General features: G+C 33.1%; 1 protein-coding gene and 3 non-coding genes across 4 annotated transcripts in view; all 4 read left to right on the forward strand.

Moving 5' to 3' along the window:
• LOC118199199 (dynein axonemal heavy chain 3-like) overlaps window positions 1–23186 on the forward strand; it is a 229218-nt gene that overhangs the window by 195294 nt on the left and 10738 nt on the right. Inside the window, exons 73-74 of the mRNA XM_085820011.1 lie at window positions 9142–9230; window positions 11771–11892. Of these exons, the coding sequence (XP_085676137.1) occupies window positions 9142–9230; window positions 11771–11892 (211 nt within the window). The remainder of the gene's footprint in view (window positions 1–9141; window positions 9231–11770; window positions 11893–23186) is intronic.
• On the forward strand, window positions 5665–5735 carry TRNAG-GCC (transfer RNA glycine (anticodon GCC)). Its single transcript has one exon. It is a non-coding gene; the product is annotated as a tRNA-Gly (tRNA).
• On the forward strand, window positions 6150–6223 carry TRNAI-AAU (transfer RNA isoleucine (anticodon AAU)). Its single transcript has one exon. It is a non-coding gene; the product is annotated as a tRNA-Ile (tRNA).
• On the forward strand, window positions 6793–6866 carry TRNAI-AAU (transfer RNA isoleucine (anticodon AAU)). The gene has a single exon. It is a non-coding gene; the product is annotated as a tRNA-Ile (tRNA).

The raw sequence follows: 23186 nt of genomic DNA on the forward strand, positions 1-23186 counted from the left end.
CACCAGTAGGTAACCAGGGTAACCAACCGGCTGATAGATAACTAGCTAGCTAGTAACCAGGGATAACTAGCTAATAGGTAACCAGGGGCTAGACAGATAAACTTGGCTCCTGATAGTGAAATATTTGGATAAGTGAATAAAAATTCAACACATCAAATTTTTAACTCTTTTTTTTTTTTTTTTTTTTTTTTTTTTTTTTTTTTTTTTTTTTTTTTAATTTATAATTCTATCTTTGACACAGATTTTCTGAATAATAAAAATAATAATATATAATTCTGGCTTACCTTCTCAACAGCTGCAGTGTATTAACAAAAGAAATACAAAATCATTCATGCTTCCTTGCTTTTTTTTTTTTAATCATTACTGAATTTCACTGATGAGTTTTCATCAATAAAGGCTAATAATTGTTACATATTTGTATTTGTATATTATCATCAAAATAAAAAATAGAAAATGAAAAAATAATAATATGTCAGTAATCTAATCCTGACTTATCTTCAATATATGGCACATCTTCAATAGAGAATAATGAGCAGTTAAAAATCCAGACTGCCAGCAATTTTTTTAAAATTATTTTTATTTCTTATTTACCATTACAAAGGTTAGGAATGGAAAACATAACACACACACACCCAAAAAAAAAAAAAAAATGCGCCCGTAAAAGCGATTTTTATCCTGTGTAACCGAGACTTATGTTATCACTTTTTAACACATGCAAGTTAAAGAATCAAACTATGGCCAGTGACAGTATAATTGACTAGCATTACCCTTGATGAGTGTGCTCAAAATGTATATAAAAAGAGATGGCCTCAACAATGAAACTTTGTAATGCTCAAAGAGGACATTTACAAAGTTAACAGCAATGAAGGAGGACCTGAACAATGGAACTTTGTAAATGAACAAGAAATTATGCTTGTCTATAAAATTAAAGAGAAAGTATTAGTACAAAATAATAATAATAATACAGGGTTCGTACGGTTCTTAAAAGTCCTTAGATTTTTTGGAATCTATTTTTGGTCCTTAAAAGTGCTTAATTTGGGCCAAAATCGGCAGAAGGTCCTTAATTTTAATCATCTGAAATTTCTGTCATGTTTTTACGACTGCTGTTTTGAGTGTGACTTATCATTATTGGAGGAATATTTTTGGCAATTCACTGACGAATACGATTATCTTTTGAATGGGTTCGTGGGTTATAATTTGTTCCTATTTCTAATGTAAAGTGGAGTTTCTGAGCAAGCAGTCAAACATAAGCAATTCAAAATTATTTCATTTTTTTTTCTAGTGAAAAGCATTAAACAACTTTCTGCTTTTGGAGATGTGAATTCTATTATTAAACGACTCTAAATTTGGTGACTTAGCAACATTTTGGCGATTTTAAGATTAATTTCTATAGAAAATTTTTAATTCAGAGATCTGGGAATTTTTTTTTTTTTTTTTTTTTTTTTTTTTTTTTAACATTATAACATTGATAAGTTTAACTAAAATAATAGTAATATATTTAAATTACATTTAAGGAATAACATTAAAATAAAATATTTTTATTTTCTTTTGCTGTCATATTATAAAATGGCATTACTTTCCACTTTGACGACTTATTATATATTATTTGAATTTGAAAAATAAACAATGTAATAAATGCTATAAAACACAGTTTACAAAACAATTCATAGCAAAGGCAAAATAGCTATATAATTAATTAAGAATTTCTTCCTTTTAATTTTTTCAAGGTAAGAAGTTTTCCCATGTAATTGTCTCGGAATATACAGAATTGTCAAAATATGTATCAGTTTTCTCTATAAAATTAATTTTACACTTCCCCCCCCCCTTTTTTTTTTTTTTTTCAAAATATTTCCAGCCCTTTTTCTCTTGCAGAATTGGTAGGGCTAATTTTTCTTTAGGGTTTTACACAATGCAACTTGGAAAGTTTAGAAGGATCTGAAGGCAAGATTTACTGATCCACAATTCTAGAAGGCTCCAGAAAAAAATGACAAAATGAAAATGTCTTCATTGTATTAACACATAATGGATGTATTTTACAGAAAGTTTGTGATGAATTTCTTACGTTTTAGGGAATTTTTGGAAGGGCAATGAAAACATAATGTTTGAATGTTGTACTTCTGATTTTTCTTAACATCTTCACTTTATTTTCTCAACATTTCACTAAACACAAGTATGGAAAATATCATAAATGTTTCTAATCTTTTCGCATGGACAGGCATTTATAAAAAAGAATTTTTCTATTAATAAAGAAATTGGAAACTGACAATTTAAAAGATTCACCTTATATGTCTCAATGGACCATACACAGGGCTGACACAAGGCATTTTTCCCACCTGATGCAATCTCCGTGGATCCTAAATTCTGCTCCCACTGCCTGTCCTAAATTCTAAAAGTTTTGCCATTTCTAGATTTTGTTGATCGGTATGTCACTAAATTCTAAAATTTCTGCCTCATTGGCCCTCAAAACCTACCCTTACTGTACATCATTTCAGATTTATCAGCCTTTTTCTTTACATTCTAAATGCATTTGGATTTTTAGAATAACAGAAATCTTTAATAAATTCCAAAAATTCTAAATTGAAGAGGAAACGAATTGAAGAAAGAAACTGAATATATAAAGAGGAAGAAAATTATTCTTCGTTGATATGTACAGTTATTATTATGCAAATTAACTAGTTGTTTATAATTTTAGCCTTTAATATAAGTTCCCCTTTCTGTTTCCTCTCCATAATGCAAATCAGATAGTTTTTCAACTGAGATTTTGGGACTGAAAGACAGAGTGTTTTTGCCCTCCACTTGGATGTTGCATTAGTTTCTGTCAGCTCTGATAATTTGTAATTATTCATCTTTGCGTAATCGCCGCTTACATTTGAATTTGTTACGACGATAGAGTTACTGAGTCAGCTTAGATTAAAATTAAATTGTGTAGTATTTGACTACTAGTCTACATTTTTAGTTTGAATTTGACTGTTCCTGTTTAATTGCATCACCACAAGCTGTGGTTGATTTTGTCAACATAGGAACGTACCTGTATATTCTAAGTTCTTTTTAAATAAAAAGTTCATTTAAACTTTTATGTGACTTTGTAGTTACTTTCAGACATAGCGATAATTTGCTTCATGTCTATAAAAGGTTTTAAACTATTTAATTTTTACCAGATCAAATAAAACCTTGTTATGTACACTGTTAAGAGACTGGCAAAAACAGATTTTTAATTGTAGCTTTTAATGTGGAATTACCCTAATACCGTTTAAGAATCAATGTTATGACATTGATTTAAAACTGACAATTTAAAATTGAATGCATTTTAAACTGTGAAATGTTATTAGATTGTGATTTTTATAGTGCTTTTTCAACAAATGTTTTTAAAAAAATAAACAAACTTTAATTGTGGTCATGTAAATCTATAAAGATTAAGGGTATTTAACTACTTAATTTAATTATTTGTAACTAACCACTCATCTTTAAAAGTTATCTCTGCATATTAAAGCAAGTTATTGTCTTTCATTATTTTCATGACAGATGGCAGTACTAATTTGTTAATCTTTACTGTGGTCACAAGATACAGCACAAAAATGTAAAAATTAATGTAAAACTTATTCTTTGCACCTAGTGAGACTTAAAATAATACAAAACAACTTATCACCTCTGGTGCATTAGTTGCTTATTGGAACCTTAAAATATATTAACTAGGTTACAATGCCAGGAACTCTACATGAAGCTATAACACTAACTGCATCAGACAGATGGAGCACAACTAACTTCCAAAACTTATCAACCTCAAAACTACATCAAGCTTTCAGGTTTGTTCTGATCAACAGATCTAGGCAAGCAGCAACACTGGCAGCACCCAATCTTCTGTTACATCATGCTAATTATGATTTTATTTCTCATTTTAACCTATGCCATTTGACATAAAATCTACCTGCTATTCACTAAAACTCTAGACTAAGTACATGGCAAATTGAGACATAAAAGAAAAAATCAACATAAAGCTAACTGTTAGTAAAACGTAAATAAAATGTCCCTAATCTTCTTTCAAACTATTACTTATTTCAAACTATCTTCAAATTGTGTCCAATAGTTTGTATCATATGTGTAAAATATGTAATGCTACCTGATAAATTTTATAAAGTGGATTTTATTCTCAAAGTTGTTTTATAGTTATGTTTATTAAATTATGTTTAACAAAAATGCATGCTACTTATGGATCTATTTTATTCTTAGAGGGTTATTACAAAAATGGAGTTCAGACATAAGTTGATTGAATTTTAATTGAATTTAATCAGCTCCCATTTGCTGATAGGTCATTAATTTTTTTCATTAATGGTTTTTAAAAGTACTTACCTTCCGTGTGCAGAAATGTGTACGAACCTTGTAATAACAGCTTAAACAGATTACACTAAAAAATATGTTTCATAAAACTCTCTTCTTTTTTTTTTTTTTTTTTAAGGTCATAGTAAGTATTTTATAAAAAAAAACTTTTTTTTATGTTTGTAATTTTATAATTTCTATATATCATATTACTGGACGTAAACTGATCATCTTAAATCCAGAATCACTGATGTCCCAACGATTCTGGATTTTAGACTTTGTACTATATTTTGCTCATATATCCCAAGCAACAGAATTTTAAATACTGCCATTTATTCCACTTCATATTTATTATCTTGACCATTTTATTCAGTTTTTATTTTTTAATTTATAATTTTCCTCTTTTTTTTTAATTGATAAAATTAATGAACATGCTTTCCTCTTTTACTCTTTAAAAATTTTAAATATGTATAGTTATATATACATAGTCATAAATATTCATTTTAGTAATTATTTTATGTAATTGGAAAAAACATTGATAGTCCTCATTGCATTAAAAAAATTTATATTCATTTCAAAATCGGTATATTTACTATAAACTTTTAGTTCAGTTTTTTTTTTATTTATTAATACTCTGAAAGTAATTATCACTATTGTTTTCATTTTTCACAACAGATGGGAGTACTAATAAATCTTTGATCCCGTAGTTTTGTATAACATATAGAATTATATAGCAGAGGCAAGGAATATGTATTGTACACATGTATGTACATAGACATTCTTTGGCAGAGGTTCTTTTAACCCGATGGGAAGAAATCCCCCATGGGAAATTTCTTTGGAACTAAAACAGATTGAGAACCACTGTTTTAGAGCCTTCTTCAAATAATTACAAACTCTTCCCCTAGGGAAAAAAATTCTGTAAATTGAACATTAGAAATTTTGATTTTGAAATTAACTAACATTTAATAAATATAATGAGCGCAATTTTATTGTCATATGTTTACAATCGCGGTATTTTAGAATTGAAAAACATGTTTAAAAACTGAATATTCAGAAAGTTATTGATATATATTTAATAGCAGACAGTATAGAGGAATATTAAGAAATTTAAGTATATTGAATTTTATGGTCGCTTGCAGTTTTTTCCCCCCGTTTTGTTCAGTGTCTCTGCCCTAGTTTTTTAATAACCACTTTTTTTATTATTATTACTCTTTATTACCTAACATCATTTATTTGTGTGTGCAACTTGCAAGTTATTTATAATAATATAAATAACTAAAATACTGAATGTATAGCTTAAAATTTATAAAGGTTTGCAATAAATGCGAATGCTTGTTATATTCAGACGTAGCATCGGTGGTTCAGTGGTAGAATGCTCGCCTGCCACGCGGGCGGCCCGGGTTCGATTCCCGGCCGATGCACACGTTTTACCTTTTATTATTTTTAACAACATTCATTTTTTTTTTTTTTTTTAAGTAATCTTGTTTATTAAATAATTTTTGTACACGTTTTACCTTTTATTATTTTTAACAACATTCATTTTTTTTTTTTTTTTTAAGTAATCTTGTTTATTAAATAATTTTTGTCACTTTTCATAAAACTGATTTGCAGCTGAAAAATGTTTTTCTCTCGCATTTTCACAATAGAAAGAAATTAATTATTCCTTGCATGTTCCTTTTCTCAATGAAAACTAATTAATAATTTATCTCATTTACTCTAATATTTAATTTTTACAGAAGTCAAATCCCCTCTCTCCTTTGTCAGGTTATTCGTTTCTTAACAATGATTGAAAGTTAACTTTTTTATTTTTTGCTCTGATTGTATACAAATAAGAGGGCCCATTAGCTCAGTTGGTTAGAGCGTCGTGCTAATAACGCGAAGGTCGTGGGTTCGATCCCCCCATGGGCCATATAATTTTTACTGACTTTATTTGTAGAATTGCATCTTTAAAATTAGAGAATAATTTTTGCTGACTTTGTTTGTAGAATTGCATCTTTAAAATTAAAGACCACAAATGTGTTTTACTCAAGTTTTTTTTTTCTCTAATTTCATATATCACAAAATTCAGTTCGTTTCTATACTTCCGTTCAGAACTTCATAAATATTTATAATTTTTGTTTTGTGAGGTACATTTATTTAACTGGTTATTTTTCAACATACATACGAAAAGATCTTTCATCGAGATTTATTTCATTGATCTTCCTCATAAATGCGAAAATGTAGTGTGACTATCATATAGGAATACAAGAAGCTAAAACAATATCATATCACTCTTCGTGTTATTTATTTTTTATTTCATTTCAATAACTGAATAATTTTAAGCAAAAGTAATTCCATTATTTATGAATAATTGAATGTTCATAAAATGTTAGCAAAAAATTTGTCGTAAATGTTGACGACCACAATTGAACACTTTGGAAGAAAGGGCTAGTATGTATACTCACGTTATTCAAAGGAATTATAACTTTTTCAAAAACGGGCCCATTAGCTCAGTTGGTTAGAGCGTCGTGCTAATAACGCGAAGGTCGTGGGTTCGATCCCCCCATGGGCCAATTGCTTTTTTAGCCATGGCACACATAAATAATTCCATTTGCTTGTCTTTTGTCCTTAGAATCATACCTTAGAAATAATGTAATGGTAAATTAATTGACATGCATATACTTATAATGTTTTTTTATTTCAAAGAGAAAAGTGAAATAATTATTCTGTATCTGTGCAGGAAACAAAAGGAAGGTTATTTATTACGAAAGCCTACGTGCAAAAAAAAAAGAGGGGGATAATTTATTTTGTTTCCCTTGAAACAAAAATGGGTTGTGTATTTAGGGAAATGTAAAATAATTCCATTGATTAATTTTGTCAAAAAAATTGTTTCCAGTTTCTATTTTAGGAGAATAAAGTATTTTTTAATTGTATAATTTCTGTTAAAAACAAATTCCTTTACTTAAGTTTGGCCTTTATCCGGATAGTCTCAATTGTTTTCAACGTTAGGAGTTCCACTCTTTTTATCTAAATATATTAAACATATAAAAGCATCAGTATATGGCTTAAATTTTGCAATTAACCGGGATTATTAATTTCGACTGAAACTTTAATAATATCTATAATTTTAAAAATGTTTGTTGAACCTCAACAGATTTTCGATTAACTGGATTTTTATACTATTTATTATCTTTGGAGCAATTAATTAAAATAGTTCAAATATTAAGAAAATTCGCTGTTTATAAATTTGCCGTTTTAAATTAATAATTTTACATGTCAAACACCCAGACAATCTGAGGCCTTAGGCACAGAGTTCTCTTTCAAGAAGGATCAGGATCATCACTCTGCTACCTGGTATGCAACTTGTAGAAGTTTTAACCAAAAAGTCACATTGATCCAATTAAACACTCTCGAGAGAGATAAGGTGAAGTGCTCTCGCACCTTCCGTCAGAGAACGTCCCTGTATAAGATAAGCAATATGGCATATCGATGTGAAGCAGTCGTGTCGCCATCTAGTGCGACAAGTAAGAGGTTAATTTGAAGTAAAATAAAATTCCAAAGAATAAGTACATAGGATACAGGAAAATCTCTTTCAAGGTTCTTTGCTTATTACCTTTTATCCATTAGACGAAAACAGATTACAAAGTTGCAGATGATTCGGCCTCTCAAGACCTATGCCTAAATCTTATGGAGCACTGCGGTAATCAAGTTCTGAAAAATCTAATAATGTTCTTTTTTTTCAAAGTAATTTATAATTTACTTGAAGAATTCATGTAAAGTGTTTTTACACCACTATCGTCTTGCCACATATGAAATGTTAGAATAAAACAACAAGCGAAATAAATAAAAGTTTAGATAAAATTATTTTATTGCATTTCATTTTGAATAATTAATTTTTCAAAGCATGCATAAATCAGTGTGATTATTTGTATCTCATTTCAAACATGCATAAATCAATGATGTGATTATTTTTGTCTAGTACTGTCTGAAACTATCTAAGCATAACTCCAGTTTAATAAGACTTACTGGAAGCTTTCCATATCCATCAAAGCCTGTCATTCTAAACACATTTTCCTAGTAGATGGCGCCAAGTATTCCGAACAAAAAAAATATCTATTCCGCAAAGAAAATAAATTGGTTGGCAATCATTCTGATTGGCATTCACAGTGCAGCCTTGGCATGATTTTGAAAATTATCACCAACATAAAAATGACCCTTTTACTACTCACCGTATAACTAGGATTAAATCAACTTTTTGAACAAATTATTTTATTACTAGGAATATGTTGATGATATTTATTTTACCACAAGCATTAAAATAGATATAAAATAATATATAAAAGTTATGGGTGAAGTGCAGAATCGGCCACTTATTTAGCGCGTTTGGTCCTTTTTATAAGAGTAAGAAAAATTGGATTTTTGTCAATTTCCCTTGACTTTTTAAGTGAAAATACATCGGTGTGTACATGGAAAAAGTAAAGGGATTGCGCAGTGCCGAATTTGTGTAATTCTCTGATTTTTTTTTTTTTTTTTTTTTTTTTTTTTTTAATAGGTCGATATGTACATGGATACCGAGTTTGCGCAATTCTTAAAAACGCGCCAAGCAGTGGGTGATTCTGCACTTTCCCCAAAATAATTTCAAGTCTTTCTTTCAGTATTTAGTTAAGATCTATGTAAATAAATTTCAAAAATACAAACCTCGGAAAATAAATGAGAGCCATTCTATTTATTTATTCAGATTTGTCCAGATAATAATTTTTACATATATTTTAGTTATAGTTACCATGAATTAATTCCTGTGAACTACAACACTGTTGGAAAGTTTTGAAATATGTTTTATTATTGCAGGCTCAAATTTTTCAGTACTTGGATTGAAAAGGGCGCACCAAATGTGTTTTGGATATCAGGATTCTTTTTTACGCAATCCTTTTTGACAGGTAGAAACTAATTTATTAAAAATAATTAAATGTCTAATTTTAACAATTTCATTTTTTTTTAAGTACTTAAAATTTCTATACGGTAAGAAGTCTAATAATATATTTGATTTTGCGCCATAAACATCTGTTATAACTGCATGTAGCAAGCTTATAGATTATATAATAGAACTACAATAGTTTTATTTTTTCATTATTTAATCATATTATAAAAACATAAATTCAAAATATTCACTTTAAAACTTACATTTAAAGAAATAATATAAGAGCCGTGATGAGAAACAAGAGGATCTGAACTTTTACCTGATGAGAAAAACACGGAATCGTTTGATCTTGTTATACAGGGTGTTTCATAGATCATGGGACTAATTTGGAGGGGTGGTGGAGCGTACTAAAACATGCATTTTTTTATGGGAATGTAGGGTCTAAAGTGACGGGTTAAGCCAGGAACGCAAGAAAACGACACGAGAGGAAAATGTGTTTATGTACAAAATCAACGTAAAGTGCTTCTTTGTAGCAATACAGTATTTACAATAAATGTTCAAAATTGCGAACACCAGCAGTAATAAATGCTTGGTAACGTCGCAGAAGGGATTGACGAACATTTTGAAAAACGACAGGCATTTCGCGCGCGCTTGCAGCCGCAATGGATAGTCGTGCAACGAGGTCTTCCAGTGAGTCAACGGGAGTCTCGTAAATGATGCTCTTCAGATGGCCCCATAAAAAAATCCAAGCTGGATAAATCTGGCAAACAGGGTGGCCATCGAACGGGTCCACCACGGCCAATCCATTGGCCCGGAAATGTCTCATCCAAGTAATTGCGGGCGCGCACGTGGTTATGGGCTGGTGCACCATCATGCTGGAACCACATGCGATCACGAATGACAGCCGGAACATCCTGCAGCAATTCCGGTAGCACCTCTTGCAGAAAAATATGATAACATAAGCCATTTGTACGTGCAGGTAAGAGGTATGGGCCTATGAGGTAGTCACCCACACACACATTCACGGAGAAGCGGGTTTGGAATGCATGTGGACGTGTGCCGTGTGGATTAGGAATTGCCCACACGTGCATGTTGTGGCTATTGAAGATGCTGTCCTGTGAGAAAGTTGCCTCGTCCGTGAATAGCACATCCGATGGGAAATCCGCCTGCGCCGCACACTGTTGCAAGAACCAATGACAGAAATGAACTCGAAGAGAGTAATCTGTCTCTTGCAAGGCTTGGACTCTCTGCAAATGGTATGGGTACAAACCATTTTCATGCAATACTCTCCAGACGGTCGAATGACTCAGCTGCAGACAACGGGCAACAGCTCTTGTACTTATCTGAGGTGATTCATGCACAATGTTCAAGATGGATTCTTCAGTGCGAGTTGTCGTGCACTTCTTCCACTCCTAGTGTCCACACAGAGACCGATGCAACCTCTCGAGCATTGTATGCTTCGGCATACGCTTGTTCGGAAACCGTTCCTGGTACAACCGTAGTGCTGCTCTGCCTTCCCATTAGCAGCACCATACATGAGATGTATGTCAGCTTTTTCCCTGTGCGTAAACTCACCCATCACGCTCGACATCAGAGTTGCAAATGATCCTCTGATGCATCGGATCGTGGTTTGTCCGGCTCACTACCACTGCATTGCCAGCCAATCACAGCTGTAGTTCCTATTACTGTTAGTGAACATTTATTGTGAATACCGTATTGCTGCAAAGAAGCACTTTGCGTTGATTTTATACATAAACACATTTTCCTCTCGTGTCGTCCTTTTTTTTTTTTTTTTTTTTGTTTGTTTGTTTCTGCTTTAACCCGTCACTTTAGACTCTACATTCCTATACAAAAAAATGCATGCCTTAGTACGCTCCACCACCCCTCCAACTCTGTCCCATGATCTATGAAACAGCCTGTATAAAACTTAAGTTTTATAATGCTTAAGTTTTATAATTCTTAAACTTGAGTTATATATATATATTTTTTTTCATTTTATAATTACAAATTTTTTCAGTAATTCTGCGTATTAAAATTTAAAATTTACATTGCATACTTTCTTAATTTCACAATAAAAATAATACTTCAAGAGTAATAATAATTCAAGAGTTTATATATAACTCCATAAATAGCTGCAGAAAATACAAATTAATTTTCTAAATGTTAGGCTAATATTTTATTATCAATCAACTGAACTGATAATTTTAAAAGATATGCAAGCTAAGGAATTTTACTTTACCAGTGTCCGGTCGGGCATGATTTCAGTTTTCGTTTTTCAGTTATAATAGCTGCTTAATCACATCACAAATTAATTTTATATCTAAGATTAAATAAATTTATGAAATACATTTTTGTACAAATCGCACATGCTCATTTCAAATCCTTACTCTCCGTCCTAAGCCTGTCCTGAACAAGAAAGTTCAAGAGTTATGTAACGGAAGTTCATTTGGCCTTTCTGGAGCATGCGCCATCACTCTAATAAACTTGATTTATACGCTCATGAATCATTCCATACAGGAATTCGTAAACAAGACTTATTATGCTAACATTCTTTTTCAGGAGCTTCGCAAAATTATGCTAGGAAATATCATATCCCTATCGATTTTCTGGGCTATGAATTTGAAGTACTTGATTTTGAATCAGATTCGGATGTGAAACCAGAAGATGGGGTTTATGTTAAAGTAAGTTGAATTCATTGTCTTTGGAGCACAAGTAAATTTTAATACCCATGCCATTATTTTAATTATAGCTAAGCCTTTCTAAGGTTATTACCTCCCAGAAAACGTTAATCTTCCGTTGTATGATATATAGTCATTTCAGAAAAGATTAGGAGACAACTTAGCGATTAAATTGTAATAGAATACTGGAGTGGTATATAGTTTATTAAATTACGTCATATTAATAAAACTTCAAATTAATCACAAAAAAGAACGTAGGAAAAAAATTGTAGAAACGATTTATATTATTGTTTAATTTTCTCACAAACAGTTAGTGAATAATATTTTAAAATACGGAAAGCAGATAGTATTCTGTGTAAAGGAGATGAAGATTTACAAATTTTTACGCTACAAATTTTGTTTAGCAGTTTTAAAAATACTCCCTATTCATACAACGCAATCTGCTTACTTAACTGCTTGATTTTTTTTTCAAAAATATTTGGATGTAAATCTTACCATGCTGGCGTTTTTCTACCAACTCTCTTCGTTAGCAGTATTTTGAATGACTTTCAATGTTGTTTTTAAATTTAATACTTTTAATTTTTATTTCTCGAGCATCTCCGTGTATGGTTAATCATTTAAGATATATGGAATTTACCGCATACATCCAACAACAAGTCTAACTAGCTACAATTTCGAAATAAAAGCAACTGATTGTAATCATTTCGAAAGAGGGATTATTGGAGAAATTTTCAGTTCTGTGGACGCTTATCACGTGACCAACGAACCGTATTTATGATTAAGTGAGACCACCTTTCGATGGACTTTACTAAATCCTCTGCTTTGGATATGCTTTTTGACTTATCAGATGTCATTGCAACTCACGTGACAACTGGTCACACTGCCCTCCTGCACCTTCCAATGCTGGACCCATAGTCATGCATTTCTCTACCTGAAGCGTCCGTCTCGGCATCAAATTGATAACAGTCGGAACACGTTGTGCGAAACTGCACAATAATCGCGGCCTACAGCGACACTTGTTACATTTCGAAAACAGATGCTCTGGCGGCAATGAACATTGATGTGCTTTATTAGCTCATCAATGTTTTTCCATCAACGGAAATGAAAAAAAAAATTAGCAAAAATATTTCAGAAAATTGATGAATCATTCAGAATGTATTGTGTAAAAACCCTATCCCTTGAGATAATAAGGATAAAATTTATCTTTCAAACACGCATCAATAAAAAAAAAGATTTTTCTCTTTCGAGATGCATTTCTTAATTTGTATAATGCAACGGTACTTCTCCAACACCTTATGAATCGACTTATTCTATTTCCTGTCGATAGCTGTATATCATAATAAAATAACTCCAAACACATTACACAGTTTAAATACATTTATTTTCCATAGCGACACTCAGGCGCTGCTTTGTTACAGCGTAACATATGGTGTGTGGTGTACTTAATTACGGCAAAGCACACGAGGGCTATCTGCCTAAGGGGAGGGATGCCTTCGTGGAGGACTTTCTAAGGGAAACTGGCTCGTATACACGTTACACATGGGGAAAACCACAAAAACACCCATGCAGCCAGCCCGTTCGCGGGATTCGAACTTCGGACCGAACTACCAGTGTTCAGCGACTTTACCGCTCGGCCGCTGGTGGGCCGTAACATATGAATCGCAACTTCCAATGTACCACAAAATCAAGTTTCTCACAGAATACATTTCAGTGCCAATTCCGGCGGCGCATGCGCCATTAACCAACATTCCGCTCTGGCGCCAAGCATTTCTCAGCTAATACAAAACACTCCCGGCGTTGAAATTCACAATTTCAAAACTATTTTTTAAATAAATGTAAATATAAAGGCACTACAATAAATTACTTCACGATAACAAATCACAATATTGAAAAATATACATTCAAATCATTACAACAAATACCAGTTTATAATAGAAATAAACCATCATTCTACAGGAAGTATACATATATCTCGAACATTTCGTTTCAGCAAATGCTGATTAGGCAATCTTACAGTTACTACTCTTATTTTGTTATCCCTACCATGAAAAACCTCAGCTATTCTCTCCACTAACCATTTGGTTGAAGGCAAATTTTCATCTTTTATTAATACAAGAGTTCCAAACTGAACGTCATCCTTTAAAAACTTCCACTTGTGACGTTCTTGTAAATTATTAAGATAATCACGTTTCCATAATTTCTAAATTTTTTGCGTATACTTAGTGATTCTTTGCCATTTAGAAAGTCTGTTTTCATTTAAGTTGGATAAATCTAGCTCAGCTAAAGTTGTGATAGGTCTACCAACCAAAAAGTGACCTGGGGTCAAAGTTTCAAAATTATTGTAATCAGCTGAAATTGGAGTAAGAGGTCTTGAGTTCAATACTCCTTCAATTTCAGTTAAAACAGTTAAAAATTCTTCTAAAGTTAAACGCTGATCACCAATAACTCTCTTCAAATGACTCTTAAATTATTTAACCCCGGCCTCCCGAATTCCGCCGAAATTTGGCGACTTTGGAGGAATAAATTTTCATTCTACACCTTCAGTGGTATAAAAACTCGCTAAATTCTCATTTGGACACTCAACCAATTTTGCATGTTTTTGAGTTTTACACTAGTACCAATAAAGGTTTTAAAATTATCACTCATTATTCTAGTACATTTTCCTCTTCTAGAGAAAAAACGTTTTAAGCTCGAAATAAAAGATTGGCTAGTTTGGTCTGTCACAAAGTCTAAGTGTATGGCTTTTGAAGTCATACATACATATACTACGACATAAATTTTGTTCAAAACTCCCTTACGTTGATTCTTAAACTTTATTGCAAATGGGTCGCAGAAATCAACACCAGTTATGTTAAATGGGTATGATGGTGTGACACGCTCTTTGGGCAAGTCGGCCATTATTTGTTGAACTGTGATGGGTTTGTTCTTAAAACATGTCACACATCTGTAGATGATCTTTCTACAATTATTTCTGCCATTGAGTGGCCAGAACCTTTGTCTTACTTGATGTAACACTGATTGTGATCCTAAATGAAAGTACTTCAAATGAAAATGCTCTAAAAATAATAGTAGGTAAACGATGTTTACTAGGTAAAACTATAGGGTGTTTACTCGGGTAGGTCCGAATAGGACAATCGTCCGCCCACTCTAATTAGCCCCATGTTATCAAGAAACACATTCAGTGATGCTAATTTACTTTTGAGGTTTACACACTTGCCTCTTTTTAATTGATTTATCTCTTCTAGAAACTCACTTTTTTTGGGCCTCTAATAAAATATACACCTCAGCATCCTTTATCTCTTCTAAAGTAAGTACTCCGTACCTCCTTACCTGAGGGCTCTTAAGATTATGGATAAACCTGAAAATGAAACTTACAATACGAATGAGTTTAATATAATTAGAAAACAAATTAAGAATATCATTAAAGAGGTTTGCTTCATTACATGCAATTAAAACTAAGTTAGAATCGTTATGCAGTTCATTGTCCTTTTTAAGTTCATTTGGACACACTTCTTCAACTACCTCAAATGATAAGTCCTGACGAGGAATCTCTGAGCATGTTGGAAAGTCACAGCATGACCATCATTTGGAACAGTTCACAAGAAAGTCAATTTGAACACCACGCGTCATAACATCTGCTGGGTTCTCTTTTGTTGAACAATAGAACCACTCTGTCGGCTGTGTTAACTTCTTAATCTCGTTAACTCTGTTGGCGATGAAAGATTTCCATTTGGTACTGGTACCTTTAATCCAGCATAGCACTAGCATTTGGCATTAGTCCAATAAAATATTCTCCAGGATTTCTTTTGATCGAGCAATTTTTTCACTCGAGAACCTAAACGCGCTGCTAATAATGCACCAAGTAATTCAAGACGAGGTAACGTAATTCTTTTCACAGGTGCAACACGACATTTTGATGCGACGAAACTCACAGAAATTTCTTCTTCCTTACGCAGTTTTACGTAGACAACAGTACCGTACGCCCTCTGACTAGCATCTGAAAAGCAATGGGTCTCTATGGAATCGGCTTCGGAAATCATGAATCTTGGAACTGCAATTTTACTTAGATGATGACACTCTGTAGGTACTTCATTATCCCATGTCAATTTTCGAACCCAAAGTTCTTGTAGCAAGAATTTAAGTCTTACAGTAAATGGAGTTATTAACCCAAAGGGATCAAAAATCTTCCCGGCAGTTTTCAAGATGAATCGTTTCGTATTACGCTTATTCTTAAGGAATTCCATCAAACTTTCTGTATCTATACTCAGACTGTCCTCATTAGTATCCCAAGATATTCCCAAGATCTTAAGCGTCTCGTTTGAGTCATTGATTTTATGTGGATGGATCTCGAAATCTTCTTTTTCCCATTTTCTCATCAGCTCAGAATCATTGGATACCCATTTACGGAAGTTCATATTTGCTGCACTCATAATTTGTTTAGCTTTACGCGATAAGCTTAGAGCCTCATCTATACTGTCCTGTCCAGTAATAAAATCATCAACATAAACACAAGAATTTAATATTTCAAATACATCTGGCTGCTCATCTCGATATTTTCTAATGTGTTCTTTAATTGTTGCAGCCAACAAAAACGGAAACTTAATCCCAAAATGTATGCGCTTGAATCTATATGTCACTAGTTTTAGATCATTTAATTGTGTGTTTTCCACAAACAGGAATCGCACTGCGTCTTGATCCTTTTCTACCAAAGCAATCTGCAAAAATGCTTTTTCTACATCCGCTAAAATTGCAACTTAATCGGAATATTAATCATTTAATATTCCGATTAAGTTGCAATTTTATCAATTTAATCGGAAATTAATTAGCAGATGGAACATATTAGGATTTAAATTTGTCCCTGTCCATAGACAATCGTTCAGTGATAGCTGCCCGAACTCATGTGAGTTGCCATCAAACACTATTCTAGTCTTCGTTGAAGCACTGGTTTCTCTAAATACCGGTTGGTGTGGTAGGTAAAATACTGGTTTACCGATAGGTATATTTCCATCTGACACTCTTTCAATGATACCTTGCTTGAGATAATCATCTAATATTTCACTATATGTAGAAAACAGTGTTTTGTCATAATTCATTCGCTTTGCAAGAGTTTTCAATCTATTTTCCGCTACTCGGTAATTATCAGCTAATTCCCTCCAGTCCCTTTTCCAAGGTAAAGTAACCTCGTAGCGACCAGCTTTAAAACAAATTGTCTTATTAAATATTTCCAATGCTTTGTCTTCCTCATGACAATAAGGATCATCCTTAATTCCTAATGATTCTAGTTCGAAAAACATTTTCAATTCACTCTCTAAATTATCATTTATTAACCCACAATACGATAAATTATTTCTCCGTGAATCATTTTCATTTCCATTAACTATATATCCAAACACACTATTTTGTAATATCAAGCCGGTATTAGGAACATAGATTTTACCAGCTCGTAACATATCATAAAAAACTTCCGCGCCGAGCAACAGGTTTACTTTCTCTGGTTTATAAAATTCCGGATCCGCTAAATTCACCTTCTCAGGAATCGCAAGGTTACTAACATCGATAAACTTTGCGGGAGTTAAACCTGCTATTTTTGGAATTACCAAAACCTCTAGTTTCCTTTTATACGTTTGTTCCTGATTACAGATAAGGGTAACTGCTTTTCTTTTTATCGTAGTTGAAATACCTGATATACTGCAAACCGAAATATTTGTCTTTTCCCTTTTTAAATTAAGTATATCCACTAATTCAGTGGTACGAAAACAAGAAACACTTCCATTATCACATAACGCTTTCACCTTAATTAAAGTTCCATCATTAGTCTCAATGAATACAAAGGCAGTGGATAAAATCACGTTTTTCCCACTGTTAGTACCCGTAGCGGCTGTAAAGGTTTCGTTTTGAGTTTTAGCTTGAAATGCAGGTGCGTGTACATTTAACGCATTGCTGTATTGATCACCCAACTCCTGATCTGAAGTGTCTGCTCTTTCTACTGTGGTGCCAACGGAATTATTTTCGTTTTGATAACACAAGAGAAAGCTATGTTTTTTCTTACACTTCTTGCACAAGTAATTAGAACGGCAATTTCTCACACTGTGCAAATTAAAACAACAAAAACATAAATTTTGTTTTTTCACAAATTCTACCCTTTCTTTTACACTTAATTTCTGAAATTTGGGACAATTAAAAAGCTTGTGATTGCTCAAATTACATAACCTACACGAATTCTGCATATGTTTTTCATTTGCATTAGAAACCACAGCGGTAACTCTATGTGTAACTTTTTTTGTGTTAATCACACTATTTGAAGCGTTGAGAGTTCTTGCATGATCTTTAAGAAATTCTATAAGATCTGTTAGATTAGGCAAATTCTCTTTCTCTAATTTTCTTTCCCACCATATTTTGGTGTTAGGATTTAATTTTTGCCCTAAAATGTATACAAATACATTGGAAGAAAAACCGTTAACACTCTGATTTAAAACTTCCAATGATCTCACGCATTCATTAGTAATGTCAATTAAGTTTAATATTGCTGACGCAGACTCATTTTGCATAGGATGCATATTCATAAATCGTCTCAGATGAGCATACACTTGTTCACGGTGATTGGAGAACCTTTCTTCTAATAATGAAAAGGCTAATTTATAATTAGAGTCAACTATGGATATTGACTGCACAATACGATAAGCATCTCCTCTTAGCGCAGATTTTAAGTACTGTAATTTGATTGCATCTGTTAAATTAGGATTTGAATCAACACTGGCTAAAAAGATATCTTTAAATGAAAGCCACTCATGTTTTATCCGAAAACGCTGGCAAACTAATTTTTTGTAATTTAACATTGTTCTCAGTATTCGTGCAAACCGAAGGCTCCGATTTAATTTCTGTGGAAAGTTTAGCTAATTTACGATTTAATTCGACTTCTACATCTAAGAGAATATCGTCAATCTCTTCTTTCTCTTCTACATAAGCATCAGTACTTTCTTCCGTACATAACCCGAACCAAGAATCGAAATTAGAATTTATTTCTGTGTCAAACACTTTAAATTTATTCTTTAGTACTTCCAAGTCACTTCCTTGGACATTTTCGTCCGCAACCTTTTGTTTTAATTTTGTTAACTGTGTTTTCAATGTACGTTTTTTCGCTAATATCTCCTTTAGTGACATTTTAATTAGCAAAAGTCAATAAACAAATAAAGAGCTTCAAAAAGGTACAATCAGTTTCAAAAAAGAGGAGGGTACTTACCCTTTTGTTTCTACAGAACATCAATCTGGAAGTATCCTATATAATTCTTCATTTCATAAACCGATAGTAATATCACAGTCTTATAAACTTCATTAGCTGCTCCGGCTCTGATCGGCCACAAAACTTGTATTGACTTATTCTATTTCCTGTCGATAGCTGTATATCATAATAAAATAACTCCAAACACATTACACAGTTTAAATACATTTATTTTCCATAGCGACACTCAGGCGTTAGGTTCCACATTACAGCGTAACATATGAATCGCAACTTCCAATGTACCGCAAAATCAAGTTTCTCATAGAATACATTTCAGTGCCAATTCCGGCGGCGCATGCGCCATTAGCCAACATTCCGCTCTGGCGCCAAGCATTTCTTAGCTAATACAAAACACCTTATACAACGAATGTCCGGCACAGAATTATGTTGTACATAATTAGGGTTAGCCATCTTTCAGTGGCTGCTGAAGATATCAAATCGGCTTTTCTGAAGATACAAATAATTGGATTGTAGAAATTTCTTCAGATTCTAGTGACTGTTTTACTTCGTCAAGAGTCTTCATTGGATTCAACTCGTGTTCCTTCCGTCCCTACATTTCACTTCCCCGTTGCGTTCATTGCCAGGGTCTTGGACATAATAGTCGAAGCTGTCAAAATCCTCCCTGCTGTTCCATCTGCGCAAAACAACATTCCCATAGAGAGTGTACCTCAAACGTAAAACTCTGTGTAAATTATGTGCGAAGCAACCAAGAAACTGGTTCTTCGTTACCAACTGATCACGGTGCTCATGAAAGAACGTGCCACACGTACAGGAGTCAGCTCAACAAATTATTGTACCCGGACAAAGCCACAACCTCACATGTTGCCATCATCCATAACTAATAATTCTTCAGTTGATATTAACATGCAAGAGCGCAATTTAAAGAATAACGCTTCAACTCAAGATTATAACGTGGACAGTGATGTACAAAATAATCTACCCCCAACCTTGCTAAAAAAACTCGATTCCATTTTCTTCAATTCGTTTTCTCCAAATCAACTTTTACAAAGAGCAAAAACGGCTTCTGATCATCTAGCAGAATTCTTAACTCATAACCATAAAGACTTTGTTTTAATCCAAGAACCCTATTGTATCGAAGGGAAAGTAAGTAGCATTCCAACGTCTTGGAATGTCTTTCAATATTCTCCTCAGTCGCCCAATCAACATCCCAGAGCAGCTATCATCAGTTTTAATCATAGCTGGCACCCAATTCTAATTACAGCCAAAAGAGACCTAGTTACAATCAGTCTTAATAGTTCCAACTCTCAACTTCTTATTTCAAGTATTTATGCATCTCCCTCCGAGGATATTTCTCCTTTGCTTCATGATTTAGAATCCATCTTGTTTTCCTTCCGAAGTCCACACATAATTTGTGGAGATTTCAACTCACACAACCAGCTTTGGGGCTACAATTCCACAAGTCCAAGAGGAAGGTCCCTTGAGGAATTCTTCAATTCGCATAATCTTGTCATTCATAACCAAGCCTCGGATTTACCTTCTTTCGAAACAATGTATGGGAGAGGGTGGCCAGATCTCGTAGTTACTTCCCATCACCTAATTAATTCGATTTCAAATCGCAAAATTGAAGAAGACAACTCTCACTCAGATCATAAATATATTACTTTTGAAATCAAAGAGAACTCAGAATCAGTTTTAATGAAACGTTTTAAAATTACTAAAAAGAAAGAAAAGAACTTTATTAAGCAAATTCAACAATCCGCATTTCCAATGACTTCTTCCTTCCAACTAAGTGCTACAAAAGAAGATCTAAATAAAGCTACAGAAGATTTTATAAAAAAAATCTAAGAAATATGTGAAAATACCTTTCCAATACGATCTGCAAAACCTTACTTTCATATAAATTGGTGGACTAAAGAGTTACGCGCTCAAAAGCATAAGGCGAGAGCATTGAAACGGAAAATGAAATCGATTACTGACGATGAATTAAGACACCAAGCCTGGCTCAAATTCAAAAAAGAAAATGCAAACTACAAAAAGATGATTCTCGAATCTAAATTAAAAAGCTGGCACAAATATTGTTCAAACAATAAAGAAATTTATGGCACCTTAAAAAAGATCGCAAGTAGTAAAATATTTAAACCATCACAAATCCAACTTCCCTCAAATTTGCTTTCAAGTTCTGCTGAAATTCAGGATGCCACTCTCTCAACCCTAAATGAGATTCTTGACTCTGTCTTTCTAAAAGATGATCCAGCTGAAGATTCGCCTACTCAAACCAGAATCCGTAACTGCGATGACATTCCACAAACAGACAACGATATTCCGTTCTCAAAACAAGAAATAAAGCAAATAATTAAAAACCTAACTTTATAAAAAGGCACCAGGCCCAGATGGCATCGATAACCACATTATAAAATTAATCCATCAAGCCCATCCTGACATAATCTGTAGTTTTTGCAATCGATGTATAGAACTCTCTACCTTTCCTGATTGCCTGAAAATTGGTAATATAATACTCTTCAATAAGAAGAATAAAAGCTCCGATGAACCTAAATCTTATCGTCCGATAAATCTTCTCCCAGCCCTGGGAAAAGTTTTGGAAAGATGTCTTATTGGTCGTCTAAAATTTCATGTTTACAGCAAAAACTTAATAAGCAATAACCAGTTTGGATTTCGAAGCCTACTTTCAACAAGTCATGCAATTAATGCAGCTCTTGAACAAGTCAGAAACAATAAAATCAACCAACTTCATTCTGCAATAATATGTCTCGACTTAAAATCAGCTTTTGATTCTTTATGGTGGCCAGCAGTTTTACAAGCGCTGCGTTCCTTTAAGTGCCCTCAAAATTTATTTCTAATTATTCAAGATTACTTCAGAAACAGAAAAAGTATGATTCTTTACAACAACACTGAAATTGTGCGTAATCAAGTCCGAGGATGTCCTCAGGGGTCTTGCATGAGTGCAGATCTCTGGAATATCAGCTTCAACAACATCATTGCCCTATCCATGGCCAGATCACTCAAAAATTGTAGCTTTTGCAGATGATGTAGCTTTTATTACAAGTGGCCGTACCAGAGACATTTTACAGAATAATTGCAACGAAACACTCCAGTTATTTAACCAACTTTGCAAAATTCAAAAACTACAAATTTCACATAGTAAGTCCCAAGTCTTAGTGATCCATAACCCAGGACAAAATATAACTAAAGCTTTAGCTCTAAAAATTGACAATCAAAAGATCAAATCTGTGAACACAATCAAGTACCTCGGTTTAACAATCGACAAGAAATTCTCCTGGATTCCTCATCTACAAAATATTAAACTTCGTACAACATCAATAGCTAACTGCCTACGACGTATGCATGGATATAACTGGGGCTTAAATCCGCATATAACACGTATTCTTCTAAAAACAGTCATCTCAAAAATGGTAAATTACGGAGCCGGAATTTGGGCACAACCAATGACAGTAAGAAAGATTAAATGTTTAAATTCAATTCAAAGGCCTTTTACTCTTTGCATTACTCGGGCGTATCGCACAACTTCAAATATAGCACTTGATACTCTCGCTGGTACTCTTGCGTTATCAATCAGTGCAGAAATGGAATGCACCTATACGAAAGTTCTCCAACTTAGCCGCAGAATTCAACAACCAAACCTTTTGGCCATCCAACTATGAAAAGAAAATTAACCCCAATCTTATCCATCCAGCGCTTCGCTTCAGCAAAATAATATTCACCACGTCTGAAGAAAATTCAAGTTCATCTCCAATTGCTTATACTGATGGATCAAAAATTGAAGGAAAAGTTGGTTCCGCAGTCTTTTTTCAAATTACCCCCTCAAATATCATCAAATGGAAAGGCCATCTCCATAATAATAATAGTGTTTTCCAAGCGGAATTGTCAGCTATAAAAGCAGCGATTGAAATAGCCATTCTCAAAAATCTCAACGAATTTAGCATAAAATCTGACTCCCAAGCAGCTATTCTAGCTATTAAAAATCCCTTACCTTCCTCTCCATTGATATCCGACATAAATTCTCTTCTTGGAAAAATCC

This window comes from Stegodyphus dumicola, chromosome 7 (assembly GCF_044657685.1).
Source record: "Stegodyphus dumicola isolate Sdum_Otavi_A_Nest chromosome 7, ASM4465768v1".
In the NCBI taxonomy this organism is placed as follows: Eukaryota; Metazoa; Arthropoda; class Arachnida; order Araneae; family Eresidae; genus Stegodyphus; species Stegodyphus dumicola.